This window comes from Melozone crissalis, unplaced genomic scaffold (genome assembly GCF_028551555.1).
Source record: "Melozone crissalis strain CALT ecotype California unplaced genomic scaffold, PUWL_Pcris_2 ptg000017l_1, whole genome shotgun sequence".
NCBI lineage: Eukaryota > Metazoa > Chordata > Aves > Passeriformes > Passerellidae > Melozone > Melozone crissalis.
In genome coordinates this window covers 5,954,785-5,977,360 of record NW_026535795.1, presented here as the reverse complement: position 1 = coordinate 5,977,360, position 22,576 = coordinate 5,954,785, and the positions used below count along the sequence as shown (strand labels likewise).

Below are 22,576 nucleotides of genomic sequence, written 5' to 3'. Positions count from 1 at the left end.
AAGGCCATAACAAGCTCTGCTGCTTGTTAACAGCATTGCTGGTTACTCCAGTGGTTGTATCTTACTCCTGAGACAGAGATAACACCTCAAAAATGCCTATTGCAAAAATGTCTATCAGTGAAAGGTCCTCAGCCCCTGCAGAATCCACCTACACCAGGTGGGTCAAACTCTCAGTGCCTAAAATCTCACAGCAGAAAAGCTCCTTGGCTTGAGGAATTGGGTTACAAAGCACTGGCACAGGCTCTGTGGCACTACATGGACTAAATATCCTTGATTTCAAGTAAATAAAACCACTCATGGGATAAAGTTTAGGAAGATAAATGGACGAGTTGTTTGTGCAGGTTGTCTCTCTCCTAATCAATAGCCCTGCTGGGACCCAATTTTGTTAAAGCCTGACTATTGCTGTTGGATCTGAAATAACCAGACAAAAGCAAATGTCACCGGAAATTCCACCAAAATAGATCAAATCCCAAGACAGGCAGAGAGGGGACGTGAGCAATTTCCAAAAACAGTTGATAAAGAAACATTAAGGAGCTCTGTCTCAAGTCACCTGTGATTACTAATTTTAACAGGCAGAACAGCAAGTTCAGGACTGGGAATTTGGCTGCACTGGTTTAAGCCAGAAAGGAAGCAGAATAACCTGGAAATGCAGATGGTCCTCATTGTACTGCTCACTTTCCCCAATTTGTGAGAATTTCATGACAATAATTTTCTGCTTTCACTGGCCAGTTATCACAGCTTTTGAGTTTATATTCAGTGCTAAATTCAGAACCATTCTGAACCAACTTGCTGTAGGTTTGGCTTTGTTTTTTGGTTTTTTAAAAATTTTTATCTCCAAGGAATCTGGAAAGCACAGTTCCAAAGCTCTTTGACCTGTGTAAACAGAAACACTGCAACTCCCAACACCCACGCAGGGTGTTCCTGTGCAGGTGTCTCTTCCCAACACTGTTCCTGCTGTGCTGCAACCCTCAGTTCCTCTGACCTCTCCTTTTTCTTCTGATTGTTGTCTGCAGCGCAACACTTCTTCTGAGCTGAAAGGTTTCCATTTTATATGTCAAAGCAACTCTAGAGAGCTCCACAGTAACAGAAATGTTACTTCCATCAGAATGGTATTTCTATGCATTTTCCTACATTTTCCAAAGGGATTGTATGTCATAGTGAAAATATTAATTATGGGAGTTTCTAGAGAACAAATACACATAAAGCCAAGGACAACTTTAAATTCTTACAGGATGTACTAACCATATTTTATCTGACTTTTCTTGTAGGTTGGTTCCCACACAAGTCTGACATGTTCCAATATTCCTTTAGCAGAATTTCTTAGCTCCATAGGATTTTTTCTTAATGACAAGAAGAAATAATATTTAGACTCCTTGTCTAAAAAAGTCAGTTCTCTTAAGGTAAACCTCTTTCTCCTTGGTATTGATGTGACAATCTATTCTCTAAGTGTGATGTATTTGCTGCTAAGATTTCAAAGGTTGGCTGTATGAACACCAGGCTGCCAGCCTGTATGGAACTGCAGAAATTACACATCCAGAATAAATGTGGAGGAATGTGCATGATGCTCCATTTTTTTCCTTTTAACAGCTCTGAAAAATCTGTACCGATGCTTTAGGCTTAGGGTTTAATCAGAGTTCAGGAAGGTTTGTTTCTGAAGCAGGGGCAGGTTGCAGACAATGATCCAGCACAGCCTGAAGCAGTGATTGCAAAGAAGGAGGAACATTTTTATCAGTATCTGCATGGTTTGTTGCAAGCACGTCTCAGCTGATGGCAAGGAAAGGGGTGTAACACAACAATTACCTCCATGTTATATGGGTAAAAGCCAGACTCAGAGCTGTTCAATATTCCACCTGATAAAATGCAAAGTAGCTTCTCAGCCTGCAGGAGGGAGATGTGGGAAAAGCAGCAGGGTAATCTCCAGCTCCTCTCAGCACAGGGCTGTGACTCATGTAAGGCTTTGCCTGAGCCCCAGGGGAGATGAACAGTGGTTTGTCACATCACAGTGAGGTGATCTCTGGCTGCAATAGTTGTGTACAAAACACCCCAGCGAGGAAACCATCAGCATTCTGCCAAGAGCAGAAACAGCCAAGATGGTGCTAGACTTTGTTACCTTGGCAGCCAACAGAAAATGCAGCTGTGCTCCAGTGGATTTGCTTCTTTGGTTGTGAGGTGCTGCTTTTCTCTGTGCTGGGGACACAGAACAACAACTGACAATAAGGAACCACAAGCAGACAAATGGGCAGAAATTATCTGTTATTTCTGAGCATTTCAATACAGTATTTCTTTTTCTTACAAGTCTGTCAGCCTGAGTGTCCAGCTGTGCCTTTTTCCTGCTGTGGGATGTGAGTTTGAGCACTGCAGTTGTGCAGACAGACAGCTCAGCCAGACACAGGCTGTGGCTGTGGAGTTTGATTGACTTGTCCATACAGGAATGATGGGGCATTAAAAAAACATAACACATCTGCTGTTTGGTTTGCTGCTTCTTTTGGAGTTGTGGAGTTTTCTTCCAGAGATTTCCAGGGAAAAGCAATGTCTTCAGCTGCCTCCGCCCCAGCCATCAGGGGACAAAATCTGTGTGTGGAAAGGATGAGGCCACTGAGCAAATGAATAAATCAGTGTTAGGGTCTGAGAAGGAACGGCACAGAATTAATTCCTCTCCCTTGTAAACCTTTTGTTCCATGCCAGTGAATTTCTTCATCACCCAGGTCTTTGTCCCAGTGAGGCTCCATGAAATGCAAATGTAGGAACTGAGGAATTGTCCCTCTCTCCATCCCCCATGGAAACGTTGCTGGGGACATGAAGAACTGATCCCCCATGATCCCTCCCCACCTGCTTGCCTAGTGCTGCATTATGTATTAATCCATGAAGGAGCAGCCCATGGAGCTGGCTTTTATCCACATGGTTTGCACAGGAATCACCCTGACTGCTCTGCAGAGGAGGCTTTGCGGGACTGATGGTGCCTGAAGGATCAACAGAGGTCTCTGCTGGCTCAAGAGAAGTAACCAGAGACAGCCATGAAATCATCACTTTGTACTGACATAGTCAGGACTTACCTCTTCTATCAGCCTCATAACATCCAGAGATATCACAGCCCCCCGGCTGCCCAGGCTGCCCAGGCTGCCCTCTGGCACCAGGGAAACCTGGAGGACCAACACTCCCAGGGGTGCCCTTGGGACCTGGCTTCCCCTGCACAACCTCTCCTGGTGGGCCTGCAGAAGGAAAAGCACAGAAAGCTGTGGCACATCTGCTTTTGCAGTGTAATACCTCTGCTGTATTTTCCTCCATCCTACATGGCAGGTAACTTTCTGAGCAGAGTTTCCTCATTTTGGTGGATAAACAGGACCTGCATGTTGGAAAACCTGTTCTGGATCCCAGTGCTTGAATCCCAGTATTCTTGACCTTAAGGGTGCACAGCTTGGCTAAAAATGGAGCCTGAGAACCCCAAATCCGCCTACATGTTAAAGCAGAGAATCGCCTTAACCCCAGGATCCACCCCAGAGTCATTGGGGTTTGTGTCTTTACATCTCAACTCTGGACAATTAAATGAAGAAGAATGTGTTTGACCACACTCTTTTGACAGTGCATGGTTTGTTATGCCAGTAGCGAACTTCCCACAGATCCCAAGAGCAGGGATCAGGGTGGAGGAGTACACCAAATCCTCACAGATTACTCACAAACCCTCATGCTCCACAAGCTCAATTTTCAGAGCTTCTATCCCCCGAGCATCTGGTCTTGCATGCAAAAAGGCAGCAAAACCAAAACTCCCTGGATGAGTCTCATGTCCTCAAAACACATCATCCCCTGGGAATGGGTACCAGAGGGAAGAAGCTGCCTGGATAATCTCTTGCATTTTAGCAGAGAGGAAACCATTGAGGATGCTGCCAACAGGGCTGTGGTGGGAAGGTGAGTCCAGCCCCACCAGAGAGGTCCTTCAGCTGGATGATGCTTTGAATCTGAGAGCTGCTGGCCATGCCATGGCCTTGCTGGATCAATAGACAGAAGTTGGGGTCACTCTACCTGTTCTGCCTCTGGGTCCTTGGCTCCCTTCCTCGCTGGCTCCAGACATCCCTTTCTCTCCTTTGGGCCCTGGGGCACCTATTCACAGATAAGAGATAAGTGTTGCTTCACTGTATGTCAAATTTCACCCTGAACTGAGGCTGCTGCAGTCTCTCCATGAGTCAAAGAGGAGTCACAACCCTTGGCAACACTGAGAAACATCCTTCTGCTTTCATTCACTCTGGGCACCTACTCTTGCTCTGACCAGCAGGGCACTGATTTCTTTGATCCAAGCAGCACAGATCTGCAGCCCAAAAGGGGTGGGAATGAACATTTTTCACAGAGAAATTCATAGCAATAGTGTTTCTGCACCAGCCTGAGGGTCAGGCCCACCTCTGTGCTCTTCATGTGGATCAAACAAATCACAAAGCTGAGCCGTCTCTTTGACCAGGTGCTGGTTAGCTAGGATTGATATTTTCCTGTTAAATTACTTGTGAAACTAGTACCTCTCAGAGAAAACAGATACATTTTGACAAAATATGATTTTTTCATTATTTTAAGATGAAAATATTTTGATCAGCCATGTCCTTCAGGTGGTTTTTCACTAGATCTGTCTTCTGCCCTCTCCTGCTTGACAGGCTGGAAAAATCTGTTGTTACTCCCTTCTCTCTGAAGTGACGTTTTGATGAGCTCTGCAGATACCAGCCAAGACTGACTACTGCAGGAGGAAGGAGTTAAACAGAATATTTCCAGTTACTCTGAGGTGTTAGGACACTGCTGAAACCAATGGTTTTCTTTTTATTTTGACAGACAATTACTTGAACCACTGACAAACATCTGCAAATCCAAGCAAAACATCTTCCCACCTTTCAGTCATTCATGTGCAATAACTGAGGCCACTTCAGAGATCATATTAATCTATTTCTTTAGTTATGTCTGAGTCTTTCATTGTGAAACTACTGCTCCGGAAACTTCCCCTTTGAAGATTGCTTCAGCTGCCTCATGCCTCAGTGTTTTCCAATGTTCCTCCTTTCTGCCCAAAGATGATCTATTCCACCACCATGTCTTCACCCAAATAACTGCTTTTTTGTAGAAAAAACCTCCTGCCCCCTAAAATTATACTCTCTATCCCTCCCAAAACTACAAATGGTGCTAAACCGGCCTTTCCTTCCATTCAAAGCTTGAAAATAGTGGGCTGCATCTGGATTCTCCCTGCTTGTTGAGATTTATAATTTGGGTGTCTCTTCCTAGAATGGAGAAATCCAAAAGGAAAACAGCAATGAAATGAGACAATATCATGTATTATCTATACAGTGCTGCTTGAGGCACTGAGATGTTTAGTTAAAGTACCAAAGATGGAGTGAAAAGTGCATATGAACGCTTCTGCCCATACCTCTCTCTCCTGGATACCCATCCTTGCCCGGCTGCCCAGGGCTGCCATTTTCTCCTCTTTCTCCACTGTTCCCAGGTGGGCCTGGAGGACCTGGAGGTCCTGGTTCTCCTGGTTTTAACCTTTCCTCCCAGATGGGAACTGGCTTCCTTGCATGTTCATGTATGAATGAGTCAAATTTCAACACGTGAGCTGAGAAGGCAAGAGAGAAAATAAACATTTCTTTGGCTGAGAAATTCAGAAGAGAGGTAAAAATCAAAGGATTTTGTCTGAAAAGGTACTTGAAATGATCAGCTAGTGCTGAAAAGCTGTCAGTCCAAACTGAGAAAGGCAGGAGATGAAGATGGGCAGCTGAGTGATGACTTTGCTGCCTGACCTTGGACAAGGCACTGCTGCTCTCTGCACATCACAGCACAGGAGCTTTGCAAAACTGCCTCATCTCAGGAGGAATCAGCACATATTGCTGAAAGAATAATTTCTATCAAATTAGTTTCAAGCTTTTCCGTTTAAGAAATAGAGGAGGCTTTGCAAAACACCAAAGGGTTTTGCAAATAAATGTTTTGCAGATCTTTTCTGTGCTAATGCCACCCGATAAAGCCAAAGTAGCACTTAGAGCCTGAGATGGGACATTTGCTGGTGATGGAGCTGCTGGGATCACTGCAGCTTCAGGATGTCTCTCCTCTGGTTTTCCACTTCTGGAGAGTCATAGGATCATAGAATCACAGATGGTTTGGGTTGGAAGGTACATTAAAGCTCACCTTGTTCCACCCCCTGCCATGAACAGGGACACCTTCCACTATCCCAGGCTGCTCCAAATCCCGTCCAACCTGGCCATGAACACTTCCATTTATGGGGCAGCCACAGCTTCTCTGTGCCAGGGCCTCAGCACCCTCACAGGGAACAATTTCATATCTAATATAAATCCAATCCTTCAGCTTAAAGCCATTCCCCCTTGTCCCATCACCACACGAGCAGACTCAGGACCTGGGTTGGTTTTACTCACTCTGGATCATCCGCTCACAGGCCTGGCTAACGAGCTGGTAAATGGTGGCCAAAGACTGTGGTTCCCCCTAAAATTAATCATTAAAAAAATTATGAAAAAAATGAAGTATCAATATCTTTTAGAAAGGATCAATCTCATAATGCATGAGATCTTTCAGCCCATTCATTTTCTCAGCTTGAGTTCCAGAGATATTAATTACTGTGAAATGCTGCTCTATTTATTTATCAAGAAGCTCTGAAACCAGAAAATTGAAATTGGAAACATCAATAATTGCTTTTCTCCTGCACATCAAAAGGACCAGACCGAATCTAAATAATTACCAAAAAAGGGAGAGCAAATTTCACCCTCAAATTTTATCAGAAAAGATGCTAAGTCTATAACTCAGTGTTCTGTGATATGTAAAACATTTAGTATGATCAGATATTACAACTTCCTATCTTTGACTCCATCTTCCATGAATATTGATTCTTACTGTATTTTGAATAAATCATATATTATGGGCCCTTCAGAAAGTTTTAGTGAAGTAGGGAAAAGCGATTAAAATGCAAAAACCTACTTAAAAATAAACACTGACTGTGAAAATTCATACCTAATGCACCTGCTTCCAGAACTGTTTATAAAACATACATCTCTGGCTGGATCACAGTGCAGATAATCCAGGCTTAAAAACTGCTCTGTTCAACACCCAAAGGAGGGGGAAACAAAAAGTTTCAGTGTAAAAAAAATCTAGAAAAGGAAAAACTGGTGGGATTGGAAGGAGAATGCTCTTAAGAATTATAGTTCTGAAGCATTAACTTGAGACAAAAGCACCTCATCCCTGTCTGAAGAAAAATTCGCATAAGTCACTCTTGGCAATGACTCCTAGAAAGTCATGGCAGTTTGATTTAACCAGAAGTCAGGATGAGAAAAACTTGAAAAACCTTTTTTCCCAACAAAAGAAGCTTCCAAGGTAGTGTGGATGTCCTGGCTGCCAAGGTCTGCGCTGGGGCATGGACAATGATTATGACAAATGCGTCCCCTTTAGCAACACATTAAACCAGAACAAAGTGAAGCCAAGTGGGTTTGGTTTTTCCCTTCTCAGCAAAGAATGGATTTGCATTTGCATCACTTCTGCTTCATCACTGCAAGTGATACCAAGGAGCTCCTGACTGCTGTGGGACTATTTATACCCCTGCAGCCCAGCCTGTGCAGGTGAAAGGAAAAAAGCAATAGGTACAACCAAGACTGGAGAGGTTTGGCTCATAATTGTAAGTAAAAGTTGCAATTCAGGTTATCACACACACTCTTTTGAGGGTATGATGCACTGACTGTGTCACCCAGCACCAGAAAAACTCACTTTCTCTCCTCTTTCTCCTTTGGGACCTGGCAGCCCCTGTAGAAAAAAAAAATAAAAATAAATAAGTCTAAGGAAGGAAGAACAGAAAAAACCAAACAAATAAATTCACTGGGGGTGTGGGTTACATTAGTGGGAGCATAATGATTGTTCCTCACACTCTTGTTGTTTCCTTGACCTCATGGCAGTGATTTTAAGAGCTTTAAGTCCATACTTAAAAGTATGAATTCATACTCAAACACATTGTTTTTAAAGAAAAAGAGTAATAAATTAGTAACTGGAGCAGTGGGATAAGCACCATCAACAGGGATGCAGAAATTTCTCAGGTGCACTCTAAGAACAGATTTCCCAGCATGACAGGTGGTTTTTAACATCTGAGGAGAAGAAATTCCTGTGACATTTAGATCACCTGCAAGCCCAAGGCTGGCTGCTCCAGCTCAGGAGTGACTTTCTTGCTTTATTCTAGAATATTACACCAGAAATCTGTTTAGATTTTGTGTAGCAGGTGAATCTGCGGAGGGCGAAGGGAGGTGGGATTTGTTGAATGCTTTATCAACAGATCAGTAGCCTGGGCTTTGAATGCCCAGACATCTCCTTAAGAAGGATGAGTGTGAATTTAAACCATTCTTCAGACTCTGAGGCAGAGCTGCTGTGGGAACAGCTCATTCCCATTCAATTATTCCATGTCTTGGCTTTCTTTGAGACCCAAAATCAGAAACTTACTGTTGGCCCAACATCACCTGGAGGTCCCTTCTCACCACTGCTGCCTCGGGTGCCTGTGGCTCCTTGGAAACCCTGCAGACATTACAGATTAACAATCCAGTTATTCCCTAACTTTCTTTTTCTGTTCAAGGGCTCCAGGGGCACCCCTGGTGGGAGTTCAGAGGACTCAAGCAAGGGAACAGCAGCCTCAAGTTTCCTGTCCAGCCACAAACTCACTGTTCAAAGCTCATTGTGTGTGAGTCATGCTCACATCATTTCCCATCACCATCTCAATTATGGCCAAGCCAGCAAAGCTGAGTTTTGCCAACAAACTGCAGTGTAGTTTGTACCCTACAGCCTTTTGATCTTTTATTATATATTCAGATTTAGACATAGCCTAGAGCACAACCCTCTTTTCCAGCCTCTCAATACCACATGGTTTTCTTTTCCCTTTAAAACCTGTGCTGGCCTCTAATACTTAACAACACCACCAGCAGCTTAGAGAGTGGGAAGTGCCTTCTGTGGTCATCTCATCTTTGTGAGCTTTCTGTGCCTTTTGGAGCCATAAAGGGAAAAAATAAATCAGCCAAAACCAACTAGCAGAAATAACTTTGTTTTAGAATTTTCCAGCTATTACATTTGAATTCAGTAGATATTAGCAACTTTTCTGAACAGTGAAAATGAGAAAAGTTTTCAAGGCAGCACCAGAACAGCTTTCAGAGCCTGCTCTGGAGGTGACAGTCCTTTCCTCATATTTAAAAAGCTGAGGCTCGCTGCTGCCAGCTCCACATATTCCCAGGATGAACAAGTCAAAGTTATGAGCCTAATTCAACCTTGGCTCCGATAAATAACTTAGCACAACCACTGCCAAATTCCTTACAACTCAGCAGTGAGACTCAGTGGTGAGATTCAGTTGTGAGAATCAGTAACTTTTCAGGTCCACCAGCCATCAACTAACCCCAAATTTAGTTCAATTTCCCAAGTAAAATGAAGTGTACCTGTGGTGCCTACTAATTAGGAGCTGTGAATCAACAGATCTTAAAGTTCTGCTACCCTGGGCCTGACAGAGTGCAAGCACACCCATCTACATCCAGCCCTGGCAGCAGGTACTGGCGGTGATGTGGGGTGAACCTTTCACACTGCCTGCATCCTCCAGCTCCTGCTGATTTCAGTCCAACAAACTAAATCAACTCAACCAACAGTTGGAGAACAGCAGTGTCAGGAAAGTGGAAACAGCACAATAAGAATGTCCTGGCTGGGATGAAGCTTCCTCATGAAGCTTCCAGGACTTGCCAGAGCAAGCCAAGGATTTTCTTCTTACACTGAGGGTGGCAGGGAAAGGGGGCACCTGCACCATGTGCCAGGTGTTCCCTGTGGTACCCTGGGAAGGGGGTTTGCCCTGACTATTCCAGGTGAAAGCACAAAGCTCTGCTGAGGAGCAGATTTCAGAGTGCATCGCTCACAGGGAATACTCACCCTTGGTCCAGGAGGTCCTGGAGGCCCAGCTGTGCCTTCGAGTCCCCTCACCCCCTGCAAAGCAAATCCAGTCATTTGCTAACAAGAGGATTCTGAGAGACCTCATCAGCAGTGAGATGCTTTTCCATGTGCTGCTTTTAGCATGAACTTGCTAAAATGGGTAAGAGAAGCATCTGTCGAGCAGCAAGATGGGCAGTATCTGCTCAAATTGGGCCAAACCTGAAATGAGCCCATTTTTTTCCCCACAATCCATCTGGCTTTGTTAAAAGACCATTCACTTCTGTACTGAATGCACTGGAAAGTTTTGGGTCTCTGCTGGGATTTTTAGGTAGTCATGCATAAAACCTTAGGGGTGAGGTGTTTTACCTTTGCACCTTGAAGTCCATCCCTGCCCGGAGCTCCCTGCACACCAGGAATTCCCTGTAAATCAGAAAGGCTGGGTAAAGTCAGCATCTGATTATCACTGCCCTAATCCATCTTGGAACAGAGGACAGAAGAGAAAGGTCAAAGAAGACAGAGAGTTATTCATTACATAGAGCAAAGACTGTTATCCCAGCTTTAATTCCATCATATCCAGCTTCCAGATAAAGTCTATCTCTCTAACACTCAGTTTCCTTGAGAAAGTGATGGAATTCCAAAATGACAGACAAGTCCCAAGCAGACAAGAGCGACAACTTTTCAGACTTGCTTAAAGTAGTTACTCAGAAAAAAAGAACAAAAACAAAAACGACAAACAAATAAAAAAACAAACAAAAAACCACCCCAAAAAAACAACACCAACAAAAAAAAACCAACAAAACAAAAAACAAAACAGAACAAAACAAAAAAAAAACCAAAAAAAAAACAAAACAAAAAAAACCCCAAAACCAAAACCAAAAAAAAAAACCCAAAAACCAAACAAGGTGGGCAAATCTTTGGGACAAGTAGATGGAGTGGTGTTCACCATTACCTGCATGCCAGGGATTCCAGTGTCTCCTTTCTCTCCTTTAATTCCTGGTGGCCCCTTGGATTAAAGCAGAAGCACACAGTTGGGTGTGTGGCAGAAGCCTTTAAGGCAAAGAGCATCCTGCTGCTCCACATGCATGTCCCAGGTTGTTCCTGCTCCCTGCAGTGTTCCAGGGTAATTTACAGCCACAGCATGTGCACAGGGACTCTGCCATCCCAGACATGTGGCAGCCCTTGCCACTGCTCCCTGCCAAGCAATGATGATCACTGGGAAGAGAAATGCCTGAATATTCATAGGATATCCTGAGTTGGAAGGGACCCCACTGGGCTGCTGGAAATAAAAGCCCATTAAGGGGAGTCTGGACAAAAGCAGGCTTTGGCCACAATGATGAAGTGCAGGGCTTTGTCAGCATAAACCCACTGATTGTCATCTCTCCCTCTGCAGCTGTTCAGCTGCTGGTGAGGGTGATGTAAACACATAAATCACAGCACTGACACCCATTTCTGACAGGTTCTAGCTGGGAAGAGTGAAAAAAAAAGGCAATGGAAGAGGTCACATACCACAGGGCCCTGAACTGTGATTCCTTGGGAGCCTGGAGAGCCTTGCTGGCCACTGGGACCTGCTGGTCCCACTTGTCCAGGGGGGCCTGGCTCACCCTGAAACCAAAAACAAGGAAACAATCATAAAGGAAGGGAGTGGTTGGTGCCTGCTCTCCTCATGGGCTGCACTGCACAGCCTGGGTCAGCATGAACCATCTACAGCATTCAAGATTGAATTGGAGCACTGACAGCATCTCCAGCAACCTCAGCTGCCTTTGTGTTTTAGATCCAGGATTTTGGTCCATCTTTCATGAGAGCAGACAGCAAAGCTGCAGAGGGTGCTTTGCAGAGCACAATTCACCTTCCCAAGCAGTGATTCCTGTTATTCAAGGTGGTCAGAGCTCAAAGGGAAATATTCCTTAGCCCATTTCTGAGATTCTTCCCCCAAATCCTTCCCCTGCAGCCATGCTGCTTTCCCAGATGCCATCCCAAATACTGGATCAGTGCTCTGCTCTGGCTCTGCCCTGTGCTGCTCCATGGAGCTGTGAACACACACAGGGCTTGCTACAGTCCCAGGGCTGGGGGATTCAGCCCCAGCCACTCCCCATGCCCACCTCAGGGCTGTGTTCCCTCTCTGCCTCCCTCCTCAAGCTGCTCTGCCCCAGGGCAGGAGATCTGTCACAGCACAAAGCCTGACCCTGTCACAGCACAGCTGCTCTCAGGGGACATTGCTGACCATGTTCAGTGCATTAATTCAGCACAATCAGGCTCATCATCTCCATCTCCAAAGCCCAACTGAGCATTTAATTAATAATAAGTGATCCCATCCTCCTCTGTGTGTTGTTAAGACTCTGTTTGGGCTCAGCTTGGTGCAGGGAGATAATCTCCAGCCTAAGGACTCACCTTGGGTCCTGGCTCCCCCTGCTCCCCCTGAGGTCCTCTCCTGCCAGGGCTGCCCTGCCAGTGGGACACAAAGAACAGCATCACATTTATTGCACCGTAACCAGGAGCCTGGGGGACAGACCTCTGTGCTCTTCACTGCCCCACACTGGAAAAGGTTTCCTGCCCCACAGAGCTCAGAACAAATAGAGATAAAAAGAAAATTAATTGAGTTGTCCAGGAAATGTGGGAAAGGGAAGAAGCAAGTAACAGCCCAGTCCCCCTATGACCAGCATTGGGAGCACAGCATTTTTTCCCAGCAGAGAAGGATGAAGTTTCAACCTGTTTAACCTCCCCCCAACTCCCTCTGAGTGGATCCATGCTGGGACATCTCATATGGACGTGGGAACACACTTGAGGAGGAAGAAAGGGGATGCTCACATCTGCACTCCTTTGGAACTCAGCTGTGTTTTACACTCTCCACCGCAGAGAAGTGACAGGTGCTGAGATCAGGGACAGACCTGGCTCTGGGAAACCTGGCTTAGCTCTGCCTAACTCTGGGTGGGGAGAAGAAACCAACCTCATGGCATGACCTCATTTTGTGTGAATTTTTGACATCTTAATATGAACACTGCTATTCTGGAACCCAAAATAAACCACGTGGATTTGAATTGAGACGCACAGGCAGGGAACTTTGGGAAAGGTGCTTTCAGAAGTGCCCAGAAACTCATTTCAGAAGCCAGCTGGATCTAGTTAGACACACTCATTAAGGACAGCGATAAAGACAAGGTGGGACATGTCTTGCTAACTGGAATTTTAAAAATAGCAGTGAGTGCTGTTGTAACTGCAGCAAATTACCAAGGGTTCAGTGGTGTGAGGAGAAGGTTATGTGTCAAAACCCAATTTCCTCTAATGCTTTAAAGAGTCCTGCTCTTTAAGGAGTTGTCTGTGGAGATGCTTAAACCACAGGGCAATGCAAGCTGCTAATTATGCACTTAGGATATTGGAGCAAACTCTGACAGTGGAGTGTGCTGTTAATTAAACTTCCACTGGAATGAGCAAGTAATTACTCTGCAATGAGGCACTCTCCTTGCATAGAGCTGAACTCACAGCTAAACCACAGGTCAGTGCAGGAGGTGATCTGAGACCATTTCACTTGAAAAAGGAGGCAAATGTTTCCATTTATGGTTATTTTCCAGGAGAAAAGCACCTGGAGTGGTTGAACTGAGCTGCTCTGGACAGGCTGTCTGTCAGGTTTCAGCTGGCTTGTGCAAATCAAATATCCTTCCCCAGATTTTCAAAAAGCAATCTTTGTTAAACACTTCCCAGTGTTTAACAGGAATATTTTCTCCTGGGATTTAAGCCCATGACAGCTTTCCTGCATCCATAAGGGATAGGGCAGAATTTATGCCCTTTTTTCCTGAGCACACTGCAGATGTAATGGCTGTTTTCTCTTCCCCCCCGTTTCTTCAGGGTTTTCTTGCAAGTGACCTTCACTGAACAGAAAGAGAGCTTTGGGGACAGACAGGATAGCAAAGTCTCCCCTTTCTCTTTACACCGTCCACCCACACAGACACTCACTGGCTCCAATTTAACATAGATCCAGACAGGAAGTTTTGTTGTTTTTTTTTTTTTTGTGTGAGTTGTTTTTTCCTTATATTTACACAGAGTTTCAGAGCCTCCAACCCATGAAATCTCTGCAGACACTGAGGGTGACCTGTCCTCCTCTCCTAAGAGGATTAATGTGGAACCAGGCACTGCTCATCCTGTTCCCAGCTGCAGCTGCTGCTCTGCCAACTCTCCATCTCCCCACTTCATCACCATCCAAAACCCAAAGGGAAACTCTCAGCCTGGCCCTGGAAAAGCTCCTTGAGTTAGGACAAGAGGAAATGGCCTCATGTTGCACATGGGGAGGTTTAGATGGGACATGAGGATAAAACTTCACCAAAAGGGCTGTCACAGGCCGCTCAGGACAGGGGTGCAGTCACCATTTCTGCAGGGATTTAAAAAGTGTAGCTGTGGCTCTTGGGGACGTGGTTTAGAGCTGGGCTTGGCAGCCCTGATTAATGAGTGGACTCAATGATCTTTAGGATCTTTTCCAACCTGAACGATTCTGTGATTCTAAAACCCCACAGAGCCCCAGGAGTGTTACCCAATGCCCAACATGCCACAAAAAAATGAAGCAAGAGCAGCACCTGCAATACACTGGGTGGGAGGGTGGACTTACAGGGGGCCCTGGGGGTCCTGGCAAGCCTGGGCGCCCAGAAGTGCAGGAACAGGCAGGAGCCAAGCTAGGGCAGGTGTCCTCGTCCCTCTGAAATGAAATCAAGCCAAAAACCAGTCATGAGCAGCTGCACAGCAAGAGCATGATGGCTTACAAGTACAACACTCAGTGTTTCAAAATTCAATCTTTTACTTGAAAAAAAAGCAGATTTTTTTTTCTACTCCACTGAGAGATTTTTGTGAGCAATCGAGTGCTTTATTTTTTCTGTTGAATAACAAATGTAGAAAAAAAAATATGAACCAGCCCTGCCTGCAATGTGCAAAACACATATTGGAAGGTAATTTTCTCCTTTCTACATATTTATACACCCCATATAGCAGGTGTCTGTGTTGAGAAGTGAAAGGAAGAGTGGGGGATGTTGTGCCTCAGGGCTGAGGTGGCAGCAAAGCTCTAGGACTGCCAGGGCAGGAAAAATATTCACTGCACCAGGATTGGAAGTTTTCACTCTTTTTGAAGAAAACATAGTTTTGTTGGCTTCACCAAGAAACACACTGATGTTATTCCCAAGTGGAAAATAATTCTTTCCCTCTTAAGTCTATCAAAATCATGTGCAGTGTCACTTCAGTGCCATGGACTTGTCCCACCCTCCCCAGCTTGCTGTCAATGGGCAGAGCAGTGCCCCTTGCCTTACCAGTGCAGGGAGATCACAGCATCTGTCCTGCTCTGCCCCCACACTGCTGCACAAGAGCTGCAGAGACTGCAGCTGGAACTGGGGGGAAAAAAAGAGAGAGTTTGATAAGAAAGTGGCATTGGCTCCCACCACCCATCCCCAAATTTCATCAAGTTCAAACGATAAAAATAATCTTCAGGGATGATTTGGCAGGAATCTTCTGTGTTATCCCAATTATAACTGTACCCCAAAAAAGCCACAACAAGAGAACCACCCTCAGACTGAGTGTTCCACAGTCCTCAGGTCTCTGTCTTGCTGAGCAAGTCAACAAAGCAGCTTCACATCACGCCTCCAATTTACTCACAGCCCTGCAATAGCAGCGGGTTTTCAACTAATTGGGCTTCAGCAGCACCAGAATGTGAAAGCAAACTTTGATTCGCTGCCCTTGGGGGCATGGGGAGAAGGGGAAATGTGGCAGCAGCATTTCCCAGGGCAGGGATGTGATTCCCCTCCCCAGAAACCACAACCAGTCTCTCACTGCCGCCCTCTCAACAGCCACATCTTCCCATTGTGATTAACAAAAAAGCACACACTGCACAAAGCCAAACAAAATAATGAGGCAGAGATTAATTTTTCTTGCCTTGACACCATTTCTCATCTTTTTTTTTTCTTTTTTTTTTTTTTTCTTTCACTCCATGCATTTAACAAGGAGAGAGCTGTACAGCCCAGGGAGGGTTACTGATACAGATGAGCCCTGCAGATCAAGTGGCATTTAAAGATTTCTTAAATTAAATAAGGTTCCATGATAACCAATAATGAGGCACTCTGTCTTCTCAAGGACAGCAGAGCTGTGGAAGATGTGAAATGTTGCTGTGCTTGAGAGGCAGTGGGAGTAGGGATGGCACAAGGCTGTTTATTATTTGGCCAGAGCTGTCTGGCTCAGCTGCTGGCAGAGAGAATTTGGGAGGGACAAGGAAAGCACAGATTCCTGCCTTGATGGCCACAGGTTTTGATCAAATTACCAGAGGATTTATTCAGGAAACAAGTAGATACTGATTGAACACACTGTCCCCTGGTTTGTTACACAGCAGACCCCATTTCTTACTGGCAATTCCACCTTTATTCTGGGTTTATCCCAGACCTCTGCCTCTCAGTTTGCAATCGGGGATGCACATGGGACAAAGTGTTTTTATGGTGCTGCTTTGAGGCAAGGGGAGTTACAAATCACCTGATGAGCCATTTTCCCCTGGACTTGTAGATCTAAAAGCAGGGCCAAGGAGCAAGGTCTTCACATCAGTGGTGAAGGATTTGCTACAGCCCCACTGGACCTTTGTGAGTGATGAACTTGCCTCTGATTCTGCACATAATTAACACTCCTGCTTTGGGGAGTGAGAGTGGAACAGACAGACAGAAGAAGGGTGGTTTTGCCCTGAGGACTGTGCACAGGCCAGGACGCTGAGTGCACACATCCCCTTTTGCTGTCCCCTGTGTGGAGCAGGGAGGATACACCCACAGGCCAGCACTCCCTGATGGGTTGGGGTTTTTTCCCAAATAGAAGCTGATAAAGAGCTTCTCTACTGGAGATTATTTTCCCCTCATTTGCATTCAGATAGACAAATCCAAACACACTGGAGACTGAGGCACACCCACCTCGGCTGCCTCCAGCCACCAGCACTTCCCAGCATCGCTCTGTGTGGGCTGATGTGCCCAAGTTTCCTTGCAGAAGCAATTCCCAAACCCTTCTCCTGTCTGCTTCAGCATCCCAGTGCAGGAGCTGTGCTGCCCCAGCCCCGGGGGATGCAGCCAGCAGAAGGCTCATATGGGACACACTCCCATCACAGTCCCCACACCAAGGCACGAGGGACAGAAACGCTCTCCCGGTGCTGGGAAAGCTCATTGAACCCACGGGGAGCAGCCCAGCAGCGCGGGGAGGATTCAGATGAGGGTGATGAGGCACTCCTGCCCACTGCCACCCCAGCCAGCACACCCAGCACTCACGGGCACGGAGCCGCTCCGGGGCCCTCTGGTGCGCGTCACTTTGCCCAGCATGATGAAGCCAGCCGTGGAGATGCTGCCCAGGGTGTTGAGGGGCTTCTCTGCAGTTTTCTTGCAGTCCACGTAGAGCTTGACCTTGGAGTGGCTCACGGCCACGTGCACCTGGGCAGCAGGAGAACAAAGCCATGTTGGAGATCCGTGGTGGGATGAGGGGTCTCCTATTGACAGCAACACCTTCTGCCCCATCCCCAGCCTGCTGCTGGCACACCTGGGGTGTTTTTAGCGAGTGAATGGATGGAGGAGGCTCAGGAGTGAATTTTAGTTTGGCTTTCCCCTGTTGATGCCCTCATCTCTCCTTGGGAGAAGCCTTGCTGGAGGTGGGTAATGAACCTGCCCACAGATACCCACGGAAAGAGCTCATTGCTCATTTGCGTGCAATCCCTTTGCTATGAGGACATGTATAGCCAAATCCCCACCCTATTATAAGTGATAAAGTGGCTTTCTCACAAGGCTGGATTGTCTTTTCCTTCACCCAGAACGAAACGGTTACCAAAATTCTTAATTCTAAAAAAACTAATTATTTTTCAATTTTTCCTGATTATAATGACAACAGTTTTTGGAGTATGGGGGAAAAGGGAAAAATCAATATGTGGAAATCATATTTTGGCCATGAGATCCACCTGAATTCTTTACAATTATGAATTTCAACATATCTAAGAGGTTGGCCACTTCTCTGGCGATCAGGATGCAAAGCATTTGGATGATCACCCCTCAGTTTGAATTATTCTCCCTGACCAGAGTAAAATCATGAGCCCCATTTTTCCCCCTCTCGATAAGGACCTTATGAAAGCTCCCATAGAATATCTTCTTCACTTCCTGCTCATCAAAGGAGACTTCCTGTAAATCACCCTTGTAGTCATGATTGAAATAGGTCAAGGATTTCTTACTGGCTGCAGGGAAGATAGGACAAATAACAGCTTAGAAATTGATTTCACACATATATACAGCAGTAAATAATTAGCCTTAAACATGGTGGAAGATTTCCTATGTTATCAAGAACTACTTCTAAACAATGGATAAAATATGTAAAAATAAAGAATGTGCTACAAGCAGAATAAAAATAAAGACATGTCTTCCAATTGCACTGGGCAGTGATTTAAACATGAGGCTGGCAGCCACGACAAAGCTTCCCAAGAAACTGCTGCTGAGTAGGGAAACCATCAAACATTCCAAGTGAGCCCTGCTGCTTGCAAGATGTATGAAGCACCCGAATTTCATGTATTTAGCAAGGAATCTTACGGTCCAGGTTAACGCCCAGGAGAGGCTGGAAGTCCTCGTCGGTGACCTGCCACACGGCAAAGGGCTCCTTGGGCGTGTCGGGCAGCAGGCGCAGCAGGACCACGATGGTGTGCTCAGGTGGGATGGCAAACAAGTGCACATCACTGCAACGGCACAAAGCAAGGGAACATCGGTGATTTAAACCCCCAGAAACACCTTGCAGCTTCATCCTGGTGTTTGCTAGGCAGGGGGCCTGCCAAAGATTCACAGAATGACTGGGTTGGAAGAGACCTTCAAGATCATCGAGTCCATCCAAGCCCAAACACCTCAACTAAACCCTGGCACCCAGTGCCACATCCAGGCTTTGTTAAACACACCCAGGGATGGTGACTCCACCACCTCCCTGGGCAAGCAATTCCAAAAATTTATCACCCTTTCTGTAAAAACATTTTTCCTAATATCCAACCCATATTTCCCTTGACGCAGCTTGAGACTGTGTCCTCTGGTTCTGTCAGTTGCTGCCTGGAGAAAGAGACCAACCCCACCTGAGTACAACCACCTTTCAGGAAGTTGTAGAGAGTGATCAGGCCACCTCTGAGTCTCCTTTTCTCCAGGCTGAACACCCCCAGCTCCCTCAGGGGTTCCCCACAGGGTTTGTGTTCCAAGCCCCTCATCAGCCTCATTGCCTCCTCTGGACACACTCGAGCATCTCAACATCCTTCCCTGAGGGGCCAGAACTGGACTGGCTTTGCTCCCAGGAGATGATGGGGATATGAACAGAAAGAGCCTGGACCTGCTGTGCCTGGACAGCTCTGTGGTGAGTGATGAGCCCTTGTGGGGCTTCTCCTGGCGCCTGGGGGATGCTCAGCTGGAGCAGCTGGTGTCAATCCATCACTGCCAGAGCTGCCTCGGGGAATGCCAAGCCACAGCCAGTGCAGCCCCAATGCTTTTGAGATGAGAGCTCAGTGGAGGCTTACAAAACATCCCTGCCAGGTTCCAAAGCACTCCCCCAGGTCTCCTCTTCAAGAAGGAGGAATGGTTGCCATATATCATGGGGTAAATTTTCAAACCTTGGCACAAACTCTTGGCTTAGGGATGTGGTTTAGTGGCAGACCTGGCAGCATTAGGGTAATGGTTGGACCCGTGATTCTCCCATCTTAAATGATTCTATTATCCTAAATCAGTATAAATGCCCTTCAGGGATAAGCACTGAGCCCACAGCAAAGCCCCCTCTGGGTCCCCCCATCCCAGCTGCAGGATTTAGGCTCAGCAACAGTGAGAGGATACAAGGCAATAAGGGAAGGTCAAATTGCTTTGCCTGAAACACGCCTGTAATCTGAAACAGGACACATTGGCACAGCATAAACACAGCCCATCAGGCGTCTTTTTAGGACTGATTCACAAATAATAATAGAAAAGTCTTTCTTTCTCACTCAGTTTCTGAAGGGATAGTGTCCTTGAAAGGCATCTATAAGAGCTGAACAAAAGGATTTGCCCATCATTTCCTGAGTATTTAGACCAAAGGGTTCTCTGAATTTCCCCCACTCTGTTTACTCTAAGAAGCTTTGCCTCTTTAACTAAGATTAAGCGGAGTCAGTGGCTCAGTAATTAGGCTTTAAACAAAGTAGCAATGAATGTCAGGAGTCAGATCACTCCTGATTCATAATCATAAAAAAGGAATGAGGTCACAGGAGCTGCCTGGCTTGCTTGGGACCCTGTGGAGAAGCTTCATATGCAACGGAATGAGGTCAAGCCACAAGCCAGAGCTAATGGTTATTCCCTCTCATCAGCGCAGCCCAGGCAGCAGAGAGCAGCTACGAGAGTGATATTTTCTAAAGCAAAGATCTCTCTCCAAACCAGAGATATTTGGGAGAAGGGATTGAAGATGAAAATGTGACCTCAAACTGCCATCCCTGAAATGCAGGTGGCTGTGGACAGAATGCCTAAAGACTGGTGCAGTGTCCATACGTGACATGATCCTCCTGTCCATCACAGCAAATGAAAAGCTGGAAAAAAGTGATTCTGTAGAAACCAAAAACAGCACTGTGAAAGTGCTTGGCTGTACAAATGTATAATAAACCCTACTGTGTCCCCTTAATTTCTACATGACAACTTATCTTGAGGAAAGTCAGGGGTTTATTTATTAATACATTAAGTAAAATCCCTCTGGCTATTTTTTCAATCTACCAATGGTTTGATTTAGCTCATCGTATTTATAATTTCATTTGAAAATTGCCAGCAGGGCAGCACCATTCCTCCCCAGAATGACCTTCCTTTGCTGTGCACAGGGCATGAGGCTGAGGATGAGTATGGCGAGAGCCAGAGCTGTGCTCCCACCTGGTCCTCTGGGTGAGCTGAATGTCCCTGAACAGGGTGAAGGTGCGGGAGCCGCTGAACACAAAGGGCTCCATGGCCACGCCCTTAATGGAGGAATATTCCTTCTCCACCAAGCCAAAAACTTCCATCATATCAAATCCTGGAACAAAGGAGAACAGAGAAATCAGTGGTTAGGCAGCAGTGCAATAGAAATGTGTTTGAAGAGCAGGTTAAATCAGCACAGAGAAGGCAGCAGGAGAAAATGCCCTGCATGACACAACACCAGCTTGAGTGTACCCCTCAAATGGCAGCCAAGGAAAATAAGGTTGTGTGCACATTTCTTGTAATCTTTTCCTCTTGAAGGAGAGCGGACAAAAGATCGAGGCTTTCACAACTGTGTTTTCAAATCTTCGGGATGAAAAAAACCCCAATGAGAAAGATGTTACTCCAGCGATTTCTTCCTTTCAACTACACACAAAGTATTATCTTCAAAAGGCATGGAATCAGTCCAGTAATTGCTAGCAGGGAGAGAAAATGATTTCTACTCTGAAATGCCTTATGTGTAAGAGACAGAAAAAAATTGGAAAAAAACTTTAAAATACAAACTTTTCCATTTCTCTCTATTTTCAGGAGACACCCATGGCTGACCTGCCTTGTGTGGGCTACAGAGATTCTCCTCTGACACCTCTGACATCTTCTCTGGCTCATGCAGCTTAATTTCTCTCCCCCAGCTCATCATTAAAGCACCAAGTCATTTTCATTTCAGTTTTCTGTTCAGTCAGACAAGATCTCACTGTTTGGATTCTGTTTGAGTTTATCAGAGTTTGCAGCAGACTGGGATGAAGGAGATGGTTCCTTCTTGAGCAAATGGAAGGGCTTCATTTCAGTGTGGTTCTTTCAGTCTGGATTCCCTCACTTCCCTTCACTATTCACAGTCTTCTGCAGTTTCTTGGCTTGAGTTTTTGTTTCGTCTGGGGGTTGGCCCAGGGTGCTTTTATTTCATTATTTTTTCATATCCCAGCAGTACAAGGGAGTTTGCCAAAATAAATGACCTACTTGAGGGCCATTTATCTCTGGTATGGAGCTTCGGACACTGAGACTCCCTTTAAAATGCACAGGCAGAGAAGGCTTGAGTCACAGTTAAAAACATATTGAAATATAATCCCATTATTATCACAGAGTCATAGAACAGCTTGAGTTGGAAGGGACCTTAAAGATAATCTAGCTCCATGGAGCAACCAGACCTGAGAACTGCATCCAGTCCTTCAGTCTCACCTGTAACTCAGAACTCTATGGGAAGGAGCTGATACCCCTTTCTAAGCAGAATTCACTGCTTTCTCAGGAAGCAGCACTTGCCAAAACCCATCAGCATGAACAGCCCTCATGGCTCAGGCAGGAGAAAGGGGAAATTCCTGCTCCCAAAATCCTGAGTGCAGAGAGCTCCTCTGGCTCTGGAGGATGCACAGGGCGGGTTTGGAGTTTGATAGTCTGAGGAGCCTTTGTGAGACAGGAATTCAAATTCTGCTGGAATTCAAGGGCTGTTTGAAGCTTCACCTCCTTAAGGCTGGTGAAAATCCTGGTGTTAAGCACCAACAACTCAGGTGCTGCAAAATATTCTTCTACCTGATAAAAGACATGTTTCTCACACTTCTCCCCTTTTCCTTGGGACATTTTCCCCACACTCAGCTCTTGCATATATCTCCCAAGCAGTGTTTTCACTCACAGCCCAGCAGCACCAGGGCTTGGATCTGCTACTGTACCTCTTATGGAACCTTCTCTGGAGGTGATGGTGGGGCAGGCTGTGAGAACAGAATAAAAGGGGAAATCTA

The 22,576-nt window shown here is 45.8% G+C and overlaps 1 protein-coding gene across 1 annotated transcript in view; it reads right to left on the bottom strand.

Moving 5' to 3' along the window:
* Positions 1–2,343: 2,343 nt before the first annotated feature.
* The window catches only part of COL20A1 (collagen type XX alpha 1 chain), a 48,485-nt gene continuing 28,252 nt past the window's right edge, over positions 2,344–22,576 (bottom strand). The window contains exons 21-39 of the mRNA XM_054274830.1: positions 22,508–22,546; positions 20,769–20,907; positions 18,453–18,595; positions 17,994–18,103; positions 17,157–17,315; positions 15,180–15,257; positions 14,492–14,578; positions 12,289–12,342; positions 11,407–11,502; positions 10,850–10,903; positions 10,267–10,320; positions 9,901–9,954; positions 8,446–8,517; positions 7,726–7,761; positions 6,390–6,456; positions 5,390–5,578; positions 4,018–4,095; positions 3,054–3,209; positions 2,344–2,571 (exon numbers count right to left, since the gene is read on the bottom strand). Of these exons, the coding sequence (XP_054130805.1) occupies positions 2,558–2,571; positions 3,054–3,209; positions 4,018–4,095; positions 5,390–5,578; positions 6,390–6,456; positions 7,726–7,761; positions 8,446–8,517; positions 9,901–9,954; positions 10,267–10,320; positions 10,850–10,903; positions 11,407–11,502; positions 12,289–12,342; positions 14,492–14,578; positions 15,180–15,257; positions 17,157–17,315; positions 17,994–18,103; positions 18,453–18,595; positions 20,769–20,907; positions 22,508–22,546 (1,679 nt within the window). The 3' untranslated portion in view covers positions 2,344–2,557. The remainder of the gene's footprint in view (positions 2,572–3,053; positions 3,210–4,017; positions 4,096–5,389; positions 5,579–6,389; positions 6,457–7,725; positions 7,762–8,445; positions 8,518–9,900; positions 9,955–10,266; positions 10,321–10,849; positions 10,904–11,406; positions 11,503–12,288; positions 12,343–14,491; positions 14,579–15,179; positions 15,258–17,156; positions 17,316–17,993; positions 18,104–18,452; positions 18,596–20,768; positions 20,908–22,507; positions 22,547–22,576) is intronic.